This window comes from Schistocerca piceifrons, chromosome 10 (genome assembly GCF_021461385.2).
Source record: "Schistocerca piceifrons isolate TAMUIC-IGC-003096 chromosome 10, iqSchPice1.1, whole genome shotgun sequence".
Taxonomy (NCBI): domain Eukaryota; kingdom Metazoa; phylum Arthropoda; class Insecta; order Orthoptera; family Acrididae; genus Schistocerca; species Schistocerca piceifrons.
The window spans coordinates 125,703,015-125,726,526 of NC_060147.1; the positions used below are offsets into that span (position 1 = coordinate 125,703,015).

The following is a 23,512-nucleotide window of genomic DNA, read 5'->3' on the forward strand; positions in this document are numbered from 1 at the left end:
AGCCTTCATGTGGACATAATTGTCTTTCTGTGGAAGAGCTTTCTGCCACTGTTACCTGAGCCATTTGCAGACGACGTGGTGTCTTGGATGGAATAACATATCTTCTGAGACGTTGGGATTCAGTCGTAGAGAAGCAGGGAGACTATATCTAAGGACTGTAAAGAGGTATTGAAGAAAGAAAAAAAGTGTAAGTAAAAAATTGGTGTGCATTATTTATGAAATGCTCGTCTTAATTGACAGATTGGACCTTCTGTGCAGTGCTACTAGCCCATGCTACGTGATTCCCCCTTCTGTAGTTGGGTGAGTGCACTGAAAACGAACTCGGATCTATTTGAGCTATGAAAGATGTAAACCATTTTGTGACAACTCTCCTGTATTGTAATTGCATACTCTTATCTGTACAATTACTTTTACAGCTTTGAGTGATATGGAGTCCTAATATATTGTAGCTCACAATACGTTATAACATGCACTGCTGTACTGATTTTGACACTAGAGACTCGTGTGACAGTTCTGATATGTTTTTTGTTTGTTCGAGTATTTTCATTCTTGCCCACACCCTTTTCTCTGTGACTTCAAAAGTTCTGCCAAGCTGCAGTGCCAAAGCATAAGTGAGCCTCCACAGCTGGTGGAGATGCACATTTGCCATCGTGCCTCATCAACATGCTGAGATGACTTCCTTTTGTATCCATCTGGATATACTGGATTTGCTGTATTGGCCTCAGGTAATGTGGAGCTGCTTGTCCTAACCCTGCTGCAGAGAAAATTATTCTTGTAGCAGGAGTGGTCTCTGGTGATGTGGAGGTTAGCTTACCTCAGGCAGCTGCAGAGAAAATTATTCTCACAGTAGGTCAGGCCTACGTTGTTGTCCCTGGTGTGATTGATGGCGCAGTTCTACAATGAGATGATTGTGATATTGACAAAACTTTTTGTAGAAGGCACGTGTGCTCTTCTGGATTCTGTCCCACGAAGTGGGATTAGCATCTTTGCACCGCAGACGAGTTGAATACGGCCTCAGGAGGTGCAGAGTGAGTTTGAGGGCAGTTCTGCAGATCTGTTATGTACATCGGTGGCCTTCTCCCACACTACAGCGATGTACTCTTAATGCTGGTCGACAAGTGTTGGGTAGTGTAATGCTGTGATACGGCTGCAGTGACAACTGTGGATTAACCAGAAGCTGTGAGGTGCGGAGATGCCCCACTGCTCTGTTTCTGATGCCACGTATATACAGGGTGTTACAAAATGGTACGGCCAAACTTTCAGGAAACATTCCTCACACACAAAGAAAGAAAATATGTTATGTGGACATGTGTCCGGAAACGCTTACTTTCCATGTTAGAGCTCATTTTATTACTTCTCTTCAAATCACAGTAATCATGGAATGGAAACACACAGCAACAGAACGTACCATTGTGACTTCAAACACTTTGTTACAGGAAATGTTCAAAATGTCCTTCATTAGCGAGGATACATGCGTCCACCCTCCGTCGCATGAAATCCCTGATGCGCTGATGCAGCCCTGGAGAATGGCGTATTGTATCACAGTCGTCCACAATACGAGCACGAAGAGTCTCTAAATTTGGTTCCGGGGTTGCATAGACAAGAGCTTTCAAATGCCCCCATAAATGAAAGTCAAGAGGGTTGAGGTCAGGAGAGCGTGGAGGCCATGGAATTGGTCCGCCTCTACCAATCCATCGGTCACCGAATCTGTTGTTGAGAAGCGTACAAACACTTCGACTGAAATGTGCAAGAGCTCCGTCGTGCATGAACCACATGTTGTGTCGTACTTGCAAAGGCACATGTTCTAGCAGCACAGGTAGAGTATCCCATATGAAATCATGATAACGTGCTCCATTGAGCATAGGTGGAAGAACGTGGGGCCCAATCAAGACATTACCAACAATGCCTGCCCAAACGTTCACAGAAAATCTGTGTTGATGACGTGATTGCACAATTGCGTGCGGATTATCGTCAGCATACACATGTTGATTGTGAAAATTTACAATTTGATCACGTTGGAATGAAACCTCATCCGTAAAGAGAACATTTGCACTGAAATGCGGACTGACACATTGTTGGATGAACCATTCACAGAAGTGTACCCATGGAGGACAGTCAGCTGCTGATAGTGCCTGCACACGCTGTACATGGTACGGAAACAACTGGTTCTCCCGTAGCACTCTCCATACAGTGACGTGGTCAACATTACCTTGTACAGCAGCAACTTCTCTGATGCTGACATTAGGGTTATCATCAACTGCACGAAGAATTGCCTCGTCCATTGCAGGTGTCCTCGTCGTTCTAGGTCTTCCCCAGTCGCGAGTCATAGGCTGGAATGTTCCGTGCTCCCTAAGACGCCGATCAATTGCTTTGAACGTCTTCCTGTCGGGACACCTTCGTTCTGGAAATCTGTCTCGATACAAACGTACCACGCCACGGCTATTGCCCCGTGCTAATCCATACATCAAATGGGCATATGCCAACTCCGCATTTGTAAACATTGCACTGACTGCAAAACCACGTTCGTGATGAACACTAACCTGTTGGTGCTACGTACTGATGTGCTTGATGCTAGTACTGTAGAGCAATGAATCACATGTCAACACAAGCACCGAAGTCAACATTACCTTCCTTCGACTGGGCCAACTGGCAGTGAATCGAGGAATTACAGTACATACTGACGAAAATAAAATGAGCTCTTAACATGGATTAAGCGTTTCCGGACACATGTCCACATAACATCTTTCCTTTATTTGTGTGTGAGGAAAGTTTCCTGAAAGTTTGGCCGTACCTTTTTGTAACACCCTGTATATGTCTGGCACAGGTGAGCCGTTGGTCAAGGATCACCGCAAGACACTTTGTGTTCTTTACCCCTAGGATGGGGACTCCTTGGGTTTTACAGGCAGCAGCTTCCTTTGGGTGAAGACTGCTGCCTGGCTGTTGATGGTGTCGAGTTCAAGTTGGAGTAAAGGGGACCCCTCGCAGAACAGTAGTATTGAGTTGCTGACAGCCACACAAAAAAGGATCGAACTTGCTAACTTCTGAAAAAATTCCCGCCCTCCTCCCCACACACATCTCACATCCTGTTGCACGATAATGCCCATTTCCACACTGGCAATCAGGTGAGGACTATGCTTCATCAATTTTTTTGGAAAACTCTGAAACATCCTGTCTACAGCCTGGATTGTTCACCGTGTGATTTTTCACACATTTGCTGACCCAAAGAAAGATGTGTGGACATCGATTTGTCAGACAAGGAAGTGCAAGAGGGGTTGCGGTTGCGAATCAGTCAGCAGCTGAAACAGGAATTGATCATCTCCGCTTCCAGTAATGTAAATGTCTAAATATGTGTGGTGATTACTTTTGAGTGGAACAAGTCTGAGGGCACATTGTGGACGGTGTTCAGGAATGCACACTTCTAGCTCATCTTCCACTTGTGCCACAGCATCAAAGTGCCCAGCTTGACTGGTACTGTCAGATGATCACATGGAAGGTGGACTGGTGCACTGTGATCTTCAGCCATGAAAGCAGATTCTGCCTGCACGCAACTGATGGTTGTTTGCGTGTACAATGTAGACCTGGTGAGCGCTGTCTGGCAGAGTGCATTTGTCACACACACTGGCCTCACCTCGAGCCTTATAGTCGGGGGTGTGAGAAGCTCCAACTCTCGTTCACCTGTGGTCTCTCTGGAGCGGCAGTAACAAATGCTTGGTACGTGTCAGAATGTTGTTAGGCCCGTTCTTTTGATGTTCTTGCAACAGGAAGGTGGTGATGTTCCAGTGGGGAAAATACTTGCCCACTCACTGCCTGTGAAACTCCACGTGCTCTGCAAAAGATGCAGCAAGTTTCCTGCTTAGCACGATCTCTGGACTCTGTTACAATTAAATTTGCGTGGAACATGATGGGGGGACGAGAAGTGACTCGTCAACTGACAACTTGTTCAGAACTGTGTGAACAGCTAGAGCAGGTGTGGCATAACACAACCCAGGACAGTATTCGCCATCTGTGCAATCTGCTGGGTACCCGAATCAGGAGCTGCGTTGCTGCCCATAGAAGCTATGCCATGTACTGAAATGGGTGTTTCAGTTTGGATCGATACCAAATGTCTCAGAACTGCACGTGCTGTTGATCTGTAAATATAATAATTTCATGTACTCTTTATGCACTTTTGCAGTGATAAATCTTGAGTGAATTGGAAGCCTCTGACACGATGTTCTAAACTTTCATCCGGCAGTTTGCTTGTGATACGTGAAGTCAGTACTCAAATATCGATTGCACAAAGCAGTTTGATGCAACTCCCAGATTTTCTTGAGAAAATGACACTGAAAATTTTCCGATAGCATTTAATACAGTAAAGTAAGGTCAGTTTTTCGACAAGCTGTTTGGTTCGGTGGTAGACTGCTAGCCTGCCACATGGGTGCCTAGTGTTTGGTTACTGCCTGTGGTACATTTTTAAACGAAGGTGCCCATTCTATCAGTTCTGCAGTGAGTTTGATACGTAAATAAGAAAAAGTTAATGTGTAATGGTTTTTAAAATTTAAACAATCTTTTCGTTGCTGATCTTTTGTAAAAGGTCAGTAATTAAGAATTTATATTTGCAGTGAAAACTGGATTTTGTGTGCAATGTATAGTTAATATTAAGACAACGTCCAGTCATAAAAACAATTAGATATGCTTTAATTAGCATATTGACCTTTCTATATGGTACTGAAGACACTCTGAAGACTTAAAATCAGATTTTCTTGAATTTTTTAGTAGGAGCACCATTTAGTGAGACTGATAATAGTTCTGAACTTCACGTACTGTGAATATAAAAAATTCTAAGAATTGGACTGCCAATTGGTTTCTTAGTAAGATAAAGTAGGGTGGTGCCCCATCTATGTAGAGAACAGAGTTCTTAAGGCTTTGTAGACAGAGCCCGAGCATAACATGGACCAAAGCTGTTGTCATAAAAAGGCAATGCTTGAGTATAAGAAAGACCACAATTTTCTTGACATGAGAGCCACCTGTCACTTGATAAATGGACTCTTCGCATATGAAAACAGTGTACAAACCTTGCACTACCTGTCCCTTCGCTGGTGCCTTCCATTGTCAATTTCTTGAATTAGTTTGAAAGAAACATTAATGTACGTAACAGCTGCTGCTGCGAATGGCTGAGGCAGTATGTTCGCTTTGACATTTTCGTGCTTTTACTCACTAGGTTTTGCACTTTGCTGTAATTCTGCTACAGATAAGTCATGTTTCTTAAGAGAGCAAGATATTTTGGAAGCTCAAGAGGAAGTAATTGCTCAGCAACTCACCTCCCACTTTTTCCTTGGAAAGATAAATATGCTTGTCATTATTTTAAAATTTGTAATCTGAAATAAACGTGAAAAATAAATCTCGAAGCTTGGTCTTTTTTTAAATATATATTAATCTTCAAGGTACATCAAATACATGTGTGCCAGTAATGCTTTAAATGCTGGCATAAGTGGCCAGTTTCCTAGGCCGGATATTTTTCAAAGCGTTAATCACATCTTGTACCAAATGTACTTACATAAATATTTCAAACATGTTGGAAGTGACTGAGTCTGGTAGTTAGTTTCTTTGCAAACATAAATGATCCACAGGAGGTAGCCCCAGTCTTTTGTAACCATGCATTCACTTCAGGGTGCTCTCTTCACCACTCTCGCGGTGATTCCGGTTGCCAGTTTGCCCAGATTCTGTGACGGAGACTGTTTGCTGTAATGTGTGCTCCTCCTCAGGGAAGTGAACCCGATCTTCGAGGGCAACCAGCAGCACGACGCGCACGAGCTGCTCGTGTGCCTGCTGGACACGGTGCGCGAGACGTGCCGCCTGCTCGCACTCGTGCCGCGCCCCCCTCCGCCGCCGCCACCCCCCGCGGTCCCGCCCCCGGCCGCGGCGCCGTCCCCTCAGCCTGCCCCCGCCTCCAAGTCCAGCTGGGGAGTGCGCAAGTCCTGGAAGAAGAAGAGGCCGCAGCCACCCCAGCAGCAGCAGGGGAAGGCGACGTCGGGGTCCGTGTCCGCACTGCGCGGCAGCTCGCCCAGTCCTGTGCCGGAGAACTCTGCTGCGGAGGCGGTCAACGGAGTAGCCTCGCTGGCAGGTGAGACGATGCGTGAACTGTGTCCTAAGTGCCCATTGGCAGTGATAAATCTATGCTGATGATGTGATTCGCCTCGCGTCCCCCTCTTCTCCTATACTGGAATGAAGTTTACGCCTTGATGTCTTAAAAATGTGTGCTATCATCCTTTCCCTTCTTCTTGTCAACACTTTCTACAAATTCCTCTCCTCAGCAATTCTACAGGGAACCTCCTCATTCCTGATCGTTATGATCACTCAAAAAGAAACAAGCCGGAGGCTGAAAAATGAAAACTTCTTAGGCACCATAACAACATTGCTTTTGTCTGATTTCTTTCACAAAGATCTTTGATTAAAGTCGTTTGTCAAATCTTTGACAGCGTACGATGGAAGGTCTGATCAAATATATCTTTGATCAAAGTTCATTGTTCAGTGTTAGAGATCTGGCCTAACTTTCATCAAAGTTGGGCTCATTGTATACTCATTTCATTCCCTCCAGTTGATCCTAACCTGTAAAATGACTTTAAAAGTTTCCCGTACTATATGTTGATATGAAAACTAACCTTACATCCGCAGAAAGAACCGCTGTCCACCATCTAAAAACTGTTCCCGACCTTATTATCCTACATGCGGACAAAGTCTCTGCCACTGTTGTTTTGAACCACAAGGATTACCTGGCAGAAGGACTCCTCCAGCTGTCAGCTACTTCCGCCTCCAGAACCTCTCCCTGGAGTCCATCTTTTTACTAACCCCCACCACTCCTTGCAGCCCTACCTTCTACATGCTTTCTAAAGTCCGTAAACCTAACCACCCAGGATGCCCCGTTGTGGCCGGTTACCGTGCCCCCACTGAGAGAATGTCTGCTCTTGTAGATAAACATCTTCAACCTATTAACCGGAACCTACCGTCCTGTATGAAAGATATCAACCATTCACTCCACAGACTCCACAGTTCCTGTCCCTTTACCACACGGTGCCCTGCTCTTCACTATTGATGACACCTTCCTGTGCACTAACATTCCTAATGCTCATGGCCTTACCGCTATTGAGTACTACCTTTCCCAACGCCTGATAGATTCCAAACCAACTATCTCCTTCCTAATCGCCATGACCAACTATACCCTCACCCACAATTACTTCTCCTTCGAAGGCATTACCTAAAAACAAATCCAGGGTACGGTTACGGGCACCCGCATGGCACCATCCTATGCCAACCTATTCATGGACCATCTAGAGTAATCCTTCCTAAAAACCCAGAATCCTAAACCCCTCACTGGGATCAGATTCTTTGATGACATCATTGCTATCTGGGTGAGAACACCTTATCCACATTCCTCCAGAAACTCAACTACTTCTGCCCCCTTTTGTTTCAACTGGTCGTACGTAACGCAACAAGCCACCTTCTAATGTGTTGACCCCACCTCAAAGATGGCTACACCATTACCTCCGTCCATATCAAACATATTAACCACCCCCAAATGTCCACTTCGACAGCTGCCACCTGTTCCATACCAAGAAGTTTCTTCCGTACAGCTTAGCCATTCATGGTCGCTGCATCTGCAGTGATGAGCAGTCCCTCTCAAAATATACTGAGGGTCTCACTGAAGCCTTCACTGACTGCAGTTATCCTCCTAACCTTGTACAAAAGCAGATATCCCGTGACTTACCTTTCCAGTCTTCCACCACCTCGAAAAGTCCCACCGTCCAGCCACAGAGGAACGTTCCCATCATTACTCAGTACCACCCAGGACTGGAGCAACTGAATTACTTTCTCCGCCAGGGTTTCAATTACCTCTCGTCGTGCCCTGAAATCGGAAATGTCCTGCCCACTATCCTTCCCACCCTTCCCACAGTGGTAGTTCCACTGTCCACTGAACCTACACAATATACTCATCCATCCTTACACAACCCCTGAACACAGTCCCTTACCTCATGGCTCATACTCCTGTAATAGACCTAGATGCAAGACCTGTCCCATACACCCTCCCACCACCACCTACTCCAGTCTGGTTACTAACATCACCTATCCCATCAAAGGCAGGGCTGCCTGTGAAACCAGGCATGTAGTCTACAAGATAAGCTGCAACTACTGTGCTGCATTCTACGTAGGCGTCTGTCCACATGAATGGCCACTGACAAACTGCGGCCAAGAAACGAGCGGACCTCCCTGTTGCTGAACTCGCTGCCAAACATGATATCCTTCATTTCAATGACTACTTCACAGCCTGTGCAATATGGGTCCTTCCCACCAACACCAGCCTTTCTGAATTGTGCAGGTGGGAACTTTCCCTGGGATACATCCTACATTTCCGTAACCCTCCTGGCCTCAACCTTAGTCGCTATCCTCACCCATCCAGCCCGTTCCCTGTTACCAGTTCAGCACTACACAGCCATCATTCCACCACCACATCCAGTCTTTTTATTTCTCTCCTTTTCTGCTACTTCCCCCCCACCTCTCCCCTGCCCTCCGACTAACCTGCAGTACTTCACTGTCTGCCACCCCCACTGTACTATTCCTCTCCCTCCGTGCTCCAGTCTCCTCCTTGCCCCCACACAGTCCCATCATGCACTGGTGCTGCTGTTCGCAGTGTGGTTTCAGTTGCCCGAGACAACAGTTGTGTGTGTGTGTGTGTGTGTGTGTGTGTGTGTGTGTGTGTGCTGAAAGCTTTAATTGTGAGAATCTATTTGTTGTGCCTATCTGTGACTCAACATTTTTGCTATATGGTGAGTAGCAACTTTCCTTCTCATGATATTGTTACATTCCATCCTGGATTTTCCATTGTTTGATTTTTCCCGTGATGTGGTTTTTGCTTATTTTCTACTTTTAATTTTAATCTACCCCTTCCTCTGAAGAACAGCTTGCGTATCTGATTTAAGACATTTCTTGACATAACCTTTTTCCTCCCTGTACAATTCAGTAATCAAAAACTTTGCAGAACATTGATTTCAAACCTACAGCATACTTGAGACTGTCTTGTGGGCATTCATAGCTGGGTGACCCACACTAGAAAATACTACAGATGGTACCAACAGGGCACTTACAGTTCAAGTAAGAGGTCATGCTGAAAAGTAATGCTTCAAAATGTATGTGAACTTCGTAAATAAAACAAACATTATTAACAGTCAGTATCTAAAAAAAACCACAGCCTCACCTCTTTTTGGACTGCTTCATCATTCATAGTGAAGTCCTTGAAAGTGTTCCTTAAGTTCTGGAAACAGATGAAAATAAAAATTGAATGGGGCCAAGTTGGGACACTATGGAGGAGGACTGGTTGACAGTGAATGCAGGGCATCAGATTGTTGCAGATGTGGTCTGTCATTGTCTTGCTGAAGGAGAGGGTGCTCTGTGTGTGGAGGAACTCTTCAAATTCAAAACTAGATTACAGCATGCTGTGTCTCATGCGCCGACATAAGTTATGTTGAGTACTGCCGTGTTACACGCTATACTTCGGATTTCTCTGGCAGCAGAGGACTGCAAATATGTGGATATCAAACATAAAGGTGTAATATGTTAGTAATGTTAGTTTTATATAAAGCTTCGAGTTTTCACATTAAAAATTTCGAGCGTTTACATTCCAGCACGCCCCTGTAGAACTGAAAAATTTCTTTGCTTTACATGAAGACTCTCAGTGTGGGTGAGGGGATGAAATACGTTGACTGGTTTTGTTGGACTCGCAGCGCGTGTCTCACCACTACCACCACCGCCACCACCACCACCCCACCACCACCACCACCACCAAAACTGATAAGACTGGTGGTATGGGAGGGGTGAGGGGGTGGGGGTGGGGGTGGGGATGCAAATGACTTACACCTTTGTTATGCAAACCTGTGAAAGCAGAACTGACATGGGGTCATAAGCATTGCCAATCCCCTACACAGACCCCATTTCATTTCAAAGTAAGAGGAGGAGCAACACACAAACCAAAGCAAAGTGGGGTACACAAAGCATTTGGTAATGGCAGTGTCATAAACGAGGTACTGTATTTACTCGAATCCAAGCCGCACTTTTTTTTCCGGTTTTTGTAATCCAAAAAACCGCCTGCGGCTTAGAATCGAGTGCAAAGTATGCGGAAGTTCTGAAAAGTGTTGGTAGGTGTCGCCACAACTAACTTCTGCCGTCAAATACATGTAGCGCAACACAGGTATGCTTTGCAGGCACAAAGATAAATACTGGCGCCAAAACCTCTGCGTCAGTAAATAAATTAAAAGAAAAGGTAGAAGAATGTAAACATTATGCCATGTATTCTTTCGTGTTTGCTGCTATCTCATTTAAATCCTGTCTGTCTAATAAACTACGAAACTGGAGTGAGACAACAGCAAATGCGGAAGAATATACATATCGTGTCATGTTTATGTTCGTATTATTCTTATGCTGAATAGTGATACAGTCAGAAATGAAGCACGACAACTGACTAGATTTTTAAATAAAAGATGACTCTAATTTCTGTGCAGAATGTAATGTACTAAAGAGGTGTCTGCAAAGATTTTCAAACTTGTTTCGCTTATGAGACAATTCCTCTCTTTTTTTTATTGTAAGCCACGTGCGCGCACAAAAGCAAGCCATGCCCCATGCCGCGAGTGGCAACAGGTCGTGAACACTCATTATCAGAATGCGACAATCAATGCATGATACAGTACAATAATGCATTTTCAGCTTAGAGTGACATAAACACCTGTAACAAAAAGAACGGCACTTATCAGATCAAAGCAAAATAAGCAATTGATTCAAACCACATGAAGCACGTGAAAAAGGAAGGGTACCCGTATAAATACGGACGGTGCGCCTGACACACAGCATTGGCTACTTGGTAAAGCTTAACTATCAAGCTTTCGACTCGAACCAAACTACTGTAGCTGTATCTTCATCCATTCGACCTCAATTGTGTTTCACGTTACAATGGACCAACTTTGTTTTGATTTGGAGGGGTGGTCTAAAACTTTTCTCTTACCTTGAATTTCGAGTCCCAAATTTCAGGAGCGGCTTAGATTCGTGAAAAATTTTTTTCCTTGATTTCAAGTCTCATTTTTCACGTGCGGCTTGGATTCGAGTGCGGCTTAGATTCGAGTAAATACGGTAGTTATGGTCTGACCTCTGCTGTTACCTATGAAATAATAGTCCAGTACAACCCTCTCCTTTCTCCCCCCACCCGAATCTGTGACATCGAAGTGTCTGAATAGTAGCCGGCCACTGTGGCAGAGTGGTCCTAGGCGCTTCAGTCTGGAAGCGCACTGCTGCTATGGTCGCAGGTTCAAATCCTGCCTCGGGCATGGATGTGTGTGATGTCTTTAGGTTAGTTAGGTTTAAGTTGTACTAAGTCTAGGGGACTGATGACCTCGTATGCTAAGTCCCATAGTGCTCAGAGCCATTTGAACCATTTGTCTGAATAGTACAAACTTCAGCTATGAGACAACCGTATGTATTTCTTTGTTCTAATATGCAAGGTCTTGCAGCTGACTCCTATGTTGCCATATGTGGCGTATGTATTGGAGGGATTAATTTGCTGACCATACTAGGTATGGCACCAGTGGATAATTTATGAGAGCACTAATATATCGTTGTTCGTCCATAGATGTGGTCTTTTTTTTTTTTTTTTTTTTTTTTTTTTTTTTTTTTTTTTTTTTTTTTTTTTTTTTTTTCCAGATATACATCTATGCCCATTGTTTCTAAACTTGAATTCACTAGATGCACAGTACTAGTAACTGAAAACTCGTTATTTTATTGATACTTATGCGCAGAAAATAGTTATTTCAAACAGTATCCAATATGATAGTTCATCCCAATACTGTTCACTGTGAAATAGCAAAATAGCATTTGTTAGGTGCTAGCTGAGTACCCTCCATTGCCCTGCTATATATTTATCTCAGTTCTGTTGGTCCATCCCCCCCCCCCCCCCCCCCCCTCCCTCCGTTCATCTCTTGTTCCCCTCTCTCTGTGTTGCACAATGATAAAAGTTATGTAGTTAATAGTAAAGAAGTAATAAATAAAAATTTCGTGAGTGATGCAACAGTTTTACTGCATGAGTAGTGAAAATGTAGTAAGCGATAAACTTTTCCTTTTACCATTTTGTGTGAGTTGTCAGCAAGAAAAATTTTGGTGGAGGCTTGAAATTATGTGTAAAGAGTGCTGGAAGTTGTTGAGTGCTCTTTCTCAAGTACTGGAGGAACAAAATCTGAATATTTGTGCATCAAGGCCTACACATATTTTCCAACCCCACCTACATTTTTTTGATGGGTAGGTGGTTCTTACCCCCACAGCAGTTCTTCCTACACAGCGAGTGATATGTATACAAAGTTTGATAGGAATCGATCCAGTAGTTTTGGAGATTAGTGTGTTCAAAGCCACAGACAGATACAACAGTTTTACAGACTGCTTATTACTATATATATTTTCTCATTTTGAGATAGAATTTGAATGTCTCGAGTACAATTTTTTCAGGCCCCTACTGATTGGTAAAACTGGCAAGGTTTACTTAAAGCTTCTCATTATTTTGTGCAGGTATTGATAGTGTGCTATTTTTTTTATGGCCCTGTTCTGTAGTTTGAAAACTGTCTGGCAAAATGATAATAAATTACATACACACAAACTTTCCTTGCGAATCGTTGACAGTTAGTGGAGACTGTATCAAAATCCCTAGGGTGGTTTCTGAGATTAGTGTTCATATACAGATAGAAGAACATGGTGGAGAATTCAATTTCAACATGTATAGCTCTATCTGTAAGTGAGAGTATGTATATTGGCGTCATTCATACTTCTGGAGCCAGTGAGTAATATTCTGTACAAATGACTTAATGGTTTGGCAGTCTGAGGGAGGGTGTCTTTCTGAAACAAGTTAATGTCAGGGACTGAGAAGTAATTTTGTAAATAGGTTAGTAACTTGTAACTTGAGAAATAAAATTGAGAATGGTGGCCTGTACTAACACCTATGAGTTACTCGGTGAGTGTCACTTCCTGTTGTTAATGCGACTATGTTCCCGTGTCTTCAGGCATCAGCGAGTGCGTAGATGGCGAAGGCTGCGAGTCGTCGAGCACTGCCTCGCAACGTGACGCGTCCGGTGACGAAGCATCGACGGCAGCCAGTTCGCAGTGTTCGGACCTGAAGCAGCAGCAACAGCACCAGAGGTCTACGCCGGGGTACAACTTCGTCGCAGACGACTTCGAGGGGATCACCGTGCTGAGGACGACGTGCCTAGAATGTGAGACAGTCACTGAACGCAAGGAGACGTTCTGCGATATCTGCGTGCCCATAGCCACGGACCAAGACTCGGACGATGGTGGGTACCTGACAGTACTGGCCGAAGTAGTAGCTGTGTGTGCCGTGTTCTGAAGTTTTGTACTTTTCATTGTCTACTTTAAGGTCCTATTGGAGATCTGGCCCTTTAATGGATTGCAATACTTTCCAGCTAAATCTCCCAGTAGAGTGTGAGAGGGGGGCAGAGGGAATTGTGATATAGAAGGCTTGGAATGGGGCCATGCAGTTCTAGCATTTGTGTGATAACGGAGGGCGACCTCCCAAAAAACCTTGAGTCCTCACACGAAGGCAATAAAAATAAGCTGTACGTGGACTTGAATGCTGAAAGACTTAATTATTGGAAGTCATTCCGCCACCGTAACACTAGAATGGGCGCACCTATGCATGAAGTGCGCAAAACACAAATAACATTGGCTTGCACCGCTCCATTATTTTTCAGTTATGAGCCTGTACCCATTCCTCCAGTATTGCTTCAGCTAACACAATGATAAATTTTTTGTCATACATCCCAGTGAGCAGGTGAGAAAAAATTTGCTCTCTGCAAGAAAATGCCTCAGATTCTGAGCTAGCAGCAGAATCCCACAATGAGGCAGTTGGTGCACGTTTAGAGGGGATCTAATGCATCTGCACTGTTTAATGCTATGAGTGGGTCAGAATTGTGGGTAAATCTTTTATGTGGCAACAGTGATGCAATGAAAGTTTTCTATTATTGTGCAATTAAACAGTGGTTTAACTCAGTATATTATGTTTAATCTTATTTCAATTAAACAATGATAAAATAAACTGTGATTTTGCTCGTAAACATTTACCTTGGTAACATAAAGACAGCTATCCTTTGTATGTGTACGAAGTACGCTGCTTGTCCGCTCGTTCTACGAAAATTGTGTCCCTGCTCGAATGTTAATCTGGAAACACTTAGGGGCAAAGCATACAAGCATTCCACAGAAAATACTTTTTGTGTGCCAGCTAGTCGGCATTGCTTGGTCTTCAGTGTCTTGTCGTGGATCTCGTTAGGTTTGTACGTAGGTTGTTTGGCTGCTTATTTAGGTAGGTAGGTTGGTTGATTAGGTTGATTGGCTAAGCTGTACTGTAGATCCATCTCCAACAGGGGGGGCATATGTGGAGTGAGCAGATTAACGCATGGTTGCTGGAGAGGAGCAGCAGCCTCTCCAGTAGCTGCTGGAGCAACAGTTTGGACGTCTGACTGATTCGGCCTTGTAAAGTTAGCTAACGTGGCCGTGTTGTGCTGGTAACTGTGAATGGCTGAAAGCAGGGGGAGACTACAGCCATCATTTTCCTGGTGGCATGCAGCTCTTCTGTATGGATTAATGATGAAGGTAACCTCCTGGGTAAACATGTTCCCCTTCGGGTCTGCAGGTGGGGACTACTCAGGAAGATGTCATCAGGGAAAACAAAACTGGCATCCTAGGGGCTGGAGTCTGGAATGTTAGATCCCTTAATTAAGTAGATAAGTTAGAGAAGTTAAAAATGGTAATGGATAGTATGAAGGTACTTACACGTAGATGGAAAAAATGGCAGCACTGGGAGTTGTGTGAAATAAACGGAAGTTGGTAGAAATCTTTCTCCATCTGAAAGATGACGTCCATTCAGATTTTGAGCTAGTCGCATAAGAGTGGTGCAAGTAGTGCTACTTTGAGGATGCAAATCAGGTTTGTTTTAAGTATGCGCCATAACAGTTGCGAGCATAGTGCCTTCGAGATTGGACATGGCGAGTTGATGTTGATCAACAGTGCCTTTAAGGGGAATTAGAATGGAAAAATTTTTTTTTCACATTTTCAGATTTTTATCTCATAAAATTTGCAATTTTCCGAAGAAAATTATACAGGGTGAAGCGAAATTGGCACACTAGAGCATCGCAGCATGACTCCTCACGTGCCAGCGATGAAAAAATGTCTCTGACAAAATTTCGTCCAATGAGTACATATGCAGAAAAGGACGTTAAAGAGTGGCAATCTGACAACGCTGTAACCAAATGTGCAGTAAGTATCTTTGTCAGCAGTTGTCAGTTGTGCTGTACAGTTGGTGCAGTGGATAAATTTTTGGGTTAGCATGCAGGAGATCGAGGGTTCGATCCTTGGTTGGAGTGCATTTTTTTATTTGCTAATTTCATTCTGTATCCTAATTTTACAACATTTCGCAATGCTTAACATAACAAATACGTGATTAGACAGATAATAGACAGTTGAAACAAATGACCTTTCAAAGGACAGAATAACTGTAAAAACAATAGCTGTTTCAAGATGCTAAAGATGATAGCACAGTACAATAACACAACATCTTCTTGTCATTTATACTACATGTAATTTGAGCACTCAGATGTCGGACATTAGCAACCAGTGACAATAATAATGTCCATATTAATGATCATTTGACCTTCACAACAGAATATATTGTCCTCAGAACAACAGATGCTCAATGCGACCTCCCTGCACATCCAAACATTGCGCAACCCACCGGATCTTAGAGCTCTGGGCCCTTCGCAGCAAAGCTGTGTCCTCAGTAACTAGAGCAGCATGAACATGCGGCACCAATTCTTCCACATTCGTTGGCTGAGTAGAGTGCATGTGCTCCTGCAGTTGTCCCCAGAGGAAGAAATCCAGGGGAATTAGGCCAGGTGAACGCGGTGGCTATACAACTGGACCTCCATGTCCGAACCATTTTCCTGGAAATGTTCTGTCCAAATACTGTTGCACATTCCAGAGTGTGGAGGTGCACCATCATGTTGGAACCATATTCTCTGCCAAACATGTAGTGGAACATCTTCCAGCACATTAGACAGATAGTTTGATAGGAATGCATGATACCTTCGTGCAGGCAACCAGTCAGGCAACATGTAAAGGCTCAAACACCTGTCGCCCAATATTCTGGCTCAGACATTGATACCAAAGCGAACTTGATATCCACGATCGCAGGTGACTTGCGGGTTAACCTCACACCAATGGTGGGCATTGTGCAGATTGACGACACCCTCACGAGTGAATGCTGCTTCATCCAACCATATTATGGTGTTCACAAAGTCATCGTTGGCTTCCTGTTGTTGTTGGAACCATTCACAGAATTGTATCTGCTGATGGCCATCTGCAGGATGCAGGTGTTGTGTGAAAGCATAATGATAGGGGTGAAGCCCATGCACATGCACCACGTTAACAACCGTGTGTGTTGAGACACGCAGCTGCCTTACTATGCTACATGTACTTCGCTGAGGTTCTTGGTGTAAGACCTCCAGAATAGCTTCCTCAGTAGCTGGAGTACGGCGAGTCTGTGGATGACCTCTGTCATGCGATGGTGAAAGGAGAGAACCTGACTCCCAAAGGGGCAGCTCCAGCTGATGAAACACATTTTTATCTGGTTAGCATTGATGAGGATATCTAAGAGTATATTCACTAGCAGCAACACTAGCTCGGTTATCAGATGCACCAAGGACCAGAAGCATATCCACATATTCATTGTTTGTGTATGCCATACATCTGCCACACTGGTTTAGAAGTTTACAATGAGAAAATTCTATAAGTCTATACATGTACATTGGAGTCTGTCACAGGCTTGTTACTCTACTCGCAACTAGTCCCTGTCTGGTGGACAGCGCATGTAGTATAAACACGCTGTCAGTCCTGCGCGCTGTTCCACCTAACACACATTACACCTTTGACAAATATTGCTCTGCATGATTCATCCCGACACCGCTAATTGTGGAATGTTGGGTTTCGAATTATACTCTTTCCCTAATGGTAACAGACGTGATGTTTCCACAATCCCATTGATAGAATAATAATAATAATAATAATAATAATGTCTGAGAAAGGAAAGAAATAATAATAATAATAATAATAATAATAATAATAATAATAAAAAATTGAGATACGTACTAAACAGCATGCGGTTACCAGACTCGGCGTTGAAAGGCATAATTAGTGGGGCCATAGTGATAACACATACAAATAGTAATCGAGTTTGGACATGATTCATAAAGTATGTTCCCAGTCCTACTGGTAACATAAGGCACTAACGAAATGCAATGGGCCTGAACAAGGCAAGAATAGTAGTTGGTACTAATCTATGGTACCATTGGGGGAGGGTACAATGAAAGCAGGTCTCGCATCTGCTAGATGAAGTGGTGCGAATAAATTCACGCACATGATGGGAAAAGAGCTTCTTTCAAAGCTGACCAATCTTCCTTCCATTTCTACGATTGTAGTGTGTAACTGCAAATATTTTCCAGAGGACCTGCTCCAATCGCTGTTAACGATTAAGATGCCAGATGCCGTACTATCTGGACTAAATTTACCTAATAAAAAACATATACCTCAACCCAGGAGCAAACCCTCAACCTGCTGCATGCTAATCCAACGTGCCATGAAAGTACAGAACATTCTTATTGTGCCTTCATGGTTGGCATGCTTCATTATTTGAAGGATCACATAAAGAATTTAGACAATGTGCAGCATACAGTTAATTGTTGACAGCCATCTGAATTGGTCACTTTGTCAACTGCAATTGAAAATGGAGACAACAGTTTTGTGCTGGTATTAAACATTTTAATTTGAACAGTTGGACTGCCACACAAACCAAAACAGAATTGGATGTTCACATGGATTCTGCACCACAGTAAAAGACAATTTACTTTGGGATTAATTTAAATGTGGTTGGACAGTCACTGAAGACAAGGTGCACTCCATCCATCCAGTTGAGTCACCACAAAAGAAACAATTGACAAAATTCATGACATTGTAATGCAAGAGTGCTGAATAAAGATCTGTGTGTTTATTGAGAGACTGTTGACTTCTGAAAAGAGTAAGTGCATAATGTTACGTATGGAGAATTGGCTATGAAGCAGCTGTGTGCAAGGTGTGTGCCATGCTTACTGACAGTTGACCAAAAGCACATCTGGCACATTCCAACACAATGTCTGGTGATATTTAGTCATAGTCTGCAAGGCTTTTTGATTTTTAACTGCTGATGAAACTCGGATCCATTGTACACACCATCGTCACAATGATAGTTAAAACAATGGAGAAAGGCTGGCGAAAGTGAACCAAAGAAGCCAAAGACCATTTTGTCAGCCAAGGTGATTGCCACTGTTTTGGGATTCCCAACAAATAATTCGTGTAGACTTTTTGGAAAAAGGGAGATCCGTACTGGGACTCAATTATGCTTCAATGTTGGATCGCTTGAAAGTTGCATTGACCGAAAGAAAACCGAAGCTAGCAAGAAAAAAGTGCTCTTTTGTGAGGCTAATGTACCACCCCACACATCAGTGATTACAGTGATGAAAGTTCATGAATTGGTTCCTCCTGCGTCCTACTGACCATTCTTTACTGCAAGTGACACCTTCCTGACTTTGACGCACTGGGAAGAAATTTTCACCAAATGAGGAAGTGGTAGTTGCAGCCAACGAGTATTTTGCAGTGTTTGTCCAGTAATTTTCCAGGTATTTCATAAAGTTCTGCCAAAGTGTGTATCCTTCAAAAGAGACTATGAGGTGTGATCAAAAAGTAAAAGGATTTTTTAATTTCGCAGGGTTTATACATCAGATTTTCAAGATTTTTTATTTTGTTGATAAACACATTCTTGACGTTGCATTTTCAGCTGTTTTGAATATTTAATTCATTGTTGACAGTCAGAAGGTTATTCATGTTTTAGAGTGCTCAGTGAATTTTTGCTTTTGAGGGAAATGGATCAAAGAATCTGCATTAAATGTAGCTTGGAAAATGGAATGAAGTGCAGCACAGGTTGCTCCCAAATGTTGAAAGTGGCTTTTGGCAAATATATAGGAGCAGAACAAGAGTTTACAAGTGGTATAAACATTTCAAAGAGGATTCACGATGTTGAAGGCAGTGGCCACCCTGGACACGATAGCACATAAATTACTGATGTTAGTTTGGGAGAACTGAAGAAAATAGTGCTGGAAAATTGGTGAATCACCATCAGATAGGTTGCTGTTGATGTCTGCATATTCTTTTTCTCATGCCAAGCAATTTTTCAGACCTTTTGGGCATGAAACATTTAGCAACAAAGTTTGTTCATTTATTGTTGAATTTAGACCACAAACGACAACATTTGGGAATTGCTGAATGAAGTCTACAGTTATCCAGAACTTCTGAAGACGGTTGTAACAAATGAATAAACATGGGTAGACAGATACGACTTAGAAACAAAGGTTTGAAGAGCCAAGACTGAAAAAGATTACACATGTTTGATCATGTGTGAAGGTTCCTCTTACCATTTTGTTAGATTACAATGAGTGCGCAATCTTCATCTCTGCGAAACTACTGCAGCATACATCCATTTGAACCTGCTTATTGTTCAATTCTGTTGTACAACCGCAAGCAGGCAGTCTTTAGTGGTGAAGTGTAATTATGGTGTGGCGGTGTGATCTGTGTTCGTCTTTTTGACATAAGACACAGCCTCGAAGCTATCTTACTTGGACTGACTCGCAAACAAATTTCCAGCGTACATGCAGTGAGGTGATTGTAATGGGATGCCAATATGCCCATCTACACAGGGCTGTCAAATCACATACACAAGGTATAAAAGGGCAGTGCATTGCTGGAGCTGTCATTTGTACTCAGGTGAGTCATGAGAAAAAGTTTCAGACAAGATTGTGGTTGCACAATGGGAATTAAGATTCTGAACGTGGAATGGTAGTTGAAACCGTACGAATCGGACGTTCCATTTTGGAAATGGTTAGGGAATTCAGTATTCAGAAATCCACAGTGTCAAGTGTGCACCAAGAGTACCAGATTTCAGACATTCTCTCTCACCATGGACTAACACAGTGGCTTCCACTTAACAACTGAGAGAAGGTTATGTAGAGTTTCTGTCATAACAGACAAGCAACACTACATGAAATAACTGCAGAAATCAATTTGGGTCACACGACCCGTTAAGACTGTGCGGTGAAATTTAGCTTTTCTGGGCTATGGCAGCAGAGGGCTGATGAGTGCCTTTGGTAACAACACAACAGTGTCTACAGTGCATCTCCTGGGCTCATGACCAAGCTGATTGAACCGTAGATGACTGGAAAACAGTGGCCAGCCAGATGAGTCTAGAATTCAGTTAATAAGAGCTGAAGATAGGGTTCGAATGTGGCACAGATCTCACAAAGCAATGGACCCAAGTTGTCAACGAGGCACTGTGCAAGCTTGTGGTGTTCCATAATGTGGTTGGCTGTGTTCATATGGAATTGAGTAGGTCCTCCCTCTGGTCCAACTGAACCAATCATCGACTAGAAATCATTATTTTTATTAAAATGACAACTCCTCCAGCTGTACTTAAGATTTTATATTTATCTTAAGTACAGCTGGAGGAGTTGTCATTTTAATAAAAATTATACCAGCTGTTTGCCACCTTCATCCAATTTAAATATGGATATATGAAGAAGAAATGATTATGTTCGGCTTCTTGGAGACCATTTGTAGCCATCATAGACTTCATGTTCCCAAATGACAATAGAATTTTATGTATGACAGTGCGTCAAGTTATTTGTGATTGGTCTGAGGAGTGAATTATTTGGCCACCCAGATTGCCGAACATTAATCTCGTAAAACGTTTGTGGCACATAATCGAGGGGTCAGTTTGTGTACAAAAATCCTGCACCGGCAACATTTTCGCAGTTACGGACGGCCGTAGAGACAGTGTGTGTAGGGGACTTCCGACGACTCGAGTCTGTGCAACATCAGGCAAAAGGAGGTCTGAAATGATATCAGGAGATACCTTATGACTTATTTCACCTCAGTATAAGTCACTGCCACTCTCAGAACTTTCCACCTCTCCACATGTAGTTAACTTAATGTGATCTGGTAAGAAATTGCGAGGTGTGTACTTTGATTTACCCGGCTGTCATTTCCAGAGAGCTGTCCCGGAACGGCAGGCGTGTACCAGTCGGCGGTGGTCACGAGCGAGCATCTGCGCGACTTGAACAAGTACTGGTGCGAGCAGTGCTTGCGCTACAACGAGGCGAGACGGCAGGTGCGCTACGAGCGGCTGCCCCGGCTGCTCGTGCTGCAACTCAAGAGGTTCTCCTCCACCTTTGGGTGAGTGCTCCTCTATGGAGATGTAATATCCTTCACTGACAAAGAGAGGCCCCCAGTGTTGGTATTGACTCTTTGAAACAATCTGTTGGAATCAGAATGAGATTTTCACTCTGCAGCGGAGTGTGCGCCGGTATCAAACTTCCTGTCCCTAGTCCTGCAATGTTCTCAGGAGTGCTTCTGTAAAGTTTGGAAGGTAGGAGACGGGGTACTGGCAGAAGTAAAGCTGTGAGGACGGGGCGTGAGTCGTGCTTGGGTGTAGCTCAACTGGTAGAGCACTTTCCCGCGAAAGGCAAAGGTCGCGAGTTCAAGTCTTGGTCCGGCACACAGTTTTAATCTGCCAGAAAGTTTCAATCTGTTGGAATGTTTCCTTGGTCTTTATTTCCCCAATGGGTTGTAAGGAATAGGCTGTTGAAACAGTCAATTAGTCAATTTGTAACTTCCGTATCTTGCTAGGTTTTGTGTGTCTCTTAGTGTTTTCCTCATTGTTGCTGTGCAATACCAGTGCTGAAAGGGTCCTGCTATTCAGTACCCTTGAACTGTGACACAGCATCTCCCCTGTGAACTTCGATCTATTGTGTCGAAGATGCTGAAAGAGACTTTTTTGTTCCAGTAGAATAACACACTCAGAGAAATTGATCTCGATATGTTTTGTATAATGTAAAACAACAGTACATCAGAATCTGAACCCAAGTGCAGTGATGTTTTCTTTGCTGTCAGAGGTAACATTGCTCCGTGCTTTTCCTTCGCGATCTCACAGAGAAAACGACTCCACCCGGCAGAAGTGCCAGTGTGTGGCCCGCATTGCCGATAGCACAGGATTGGCACAATTCTGATCTGCACAAACCATCAGAAAACATCCCTAAAGTGGGTGCTTCCCTACTTACTACCTACCTTAACACATGAACATGTTCCGTTGGCCAGTGGATTTCAAGGACCTGGGGCATCTTACACTATACTGGTGTGTTACCTCACTGTATGGTGTTGTAGGTTAAGGTCTAAGGAATCGCACCCCACGGCCATTCACCCCAGTAGGTGCTCGTTTGCGAGTAACTGCAAAAATGTCGAAATTTCACTTGGTGCTCTATTGCTTGAAAAATGGTAACACTTTGCAGACTGGTTGCATAGTGCAATGGTTAAGGTACTGACCCGGTGCGGAAAGTTGTCGGTTTGAATTTTGTAAGGTGCTCTGAAATTTATTTTAAAATCTTTATCAACATGACTTTTGATCATTCTTCTTCTTCTTTCGATTTCGGCCATCTTTGGACCACGTTCAACAATTCACTTGCCCGGCTTTTTGATCTTTTTTTCTCTCTTCCCAATATTTCCTCATCATTTTCGAGTGGTTCCTCCTCCGCTCTTCCGACCATTTCCTGTTATTATTCTTTAGTTTTGTTTCTTCTGGAAAACACATAATTTCGTTCACTATTTGTCTAAACTTTTCCCTGTCCCTGATTGACTCACGGGTGACATTAAAATAGGCCAAATCCTTTTTCACCATCTGTATCCATTTATTGTTGGTTTTTTCGTTCCTGTTATTATGTTCAAACACTTTTCTTGTTAATCTGTTTCCATCCATCCTCGACAGGTGACCATAAAACGTTAGTCTGCGTTTACGCATTGCCTCACTCACTTTCTCAATAGTTTTGTATATTTCCTTATTACTCTTTAGCTTGTACTCTTCTCCAATCTTTCTCGGTCCTAATATTTTTCTCAAAATTTTCCTTTCTTTCTTTTCCATGTTTTCTATTTCCCCCTTTTTGTTAAGAGTTAGGCACTCCGATGCATACAGGCATTCTGGTCTAATGACAGTTTTATAATGTCTTAATTTAGCTTGAATCGAAATGTTTTTTTTGTTATATATGTCTTTGGTTTTTTGAAAAGCAAATTCCATTTTCCTTGCTCTCGCCTGGTTTGCACTCTTGTCTAAACCATTCACTTGAATCATTATTTTTATTGAATTCGTTGGTTTAAATGTAATTCTTTTCTAGTCCTTTGTTACATTGTACTAGTCATTATATGGAATACATCATTTGCTCCCATTTCTCTTCCTATCAGTCTTTTTCCACTTGGAATCCTCGGTCATGTGATTTTTGGCTATTGTTACATATTAATTTTGACATAATTTCTTCCA

At 43.1% G+C, this 23,512-nt stretch overlaps 1 protein-coding gene across 1 annotated transcript in view; it reads left to right on the forward strand.

The window, feature by feature from the left end:
* Positions 1-23,512, forward strand: part of LOC124718756 (ubiquitin carboxyl-terminal hydrolase 1) — a 78,291-nt gene that overhangs the window by 25,247 nt on the left and 29,532 nt on the right. The window contains exons 5-8 of the mRNA XM_047244370.1: positions 5,745-5,847; positions 5,917-6,103; positions 13,062-13,349; positions 21,198-21,381. Coding sequence (XP_047100326.1) covers positions 5,745-5,847; positions 5,917-6,103; positions 13,062-13,349; positions 21,198-21,381 — 762 coding nt within the window. The remainder of the gene's footprint in view (positions 1-5,744; positions 5,848-5,916; positions 6,104-13,061; positions 13,350-21,197; positions 21,382-23,512) is intronic.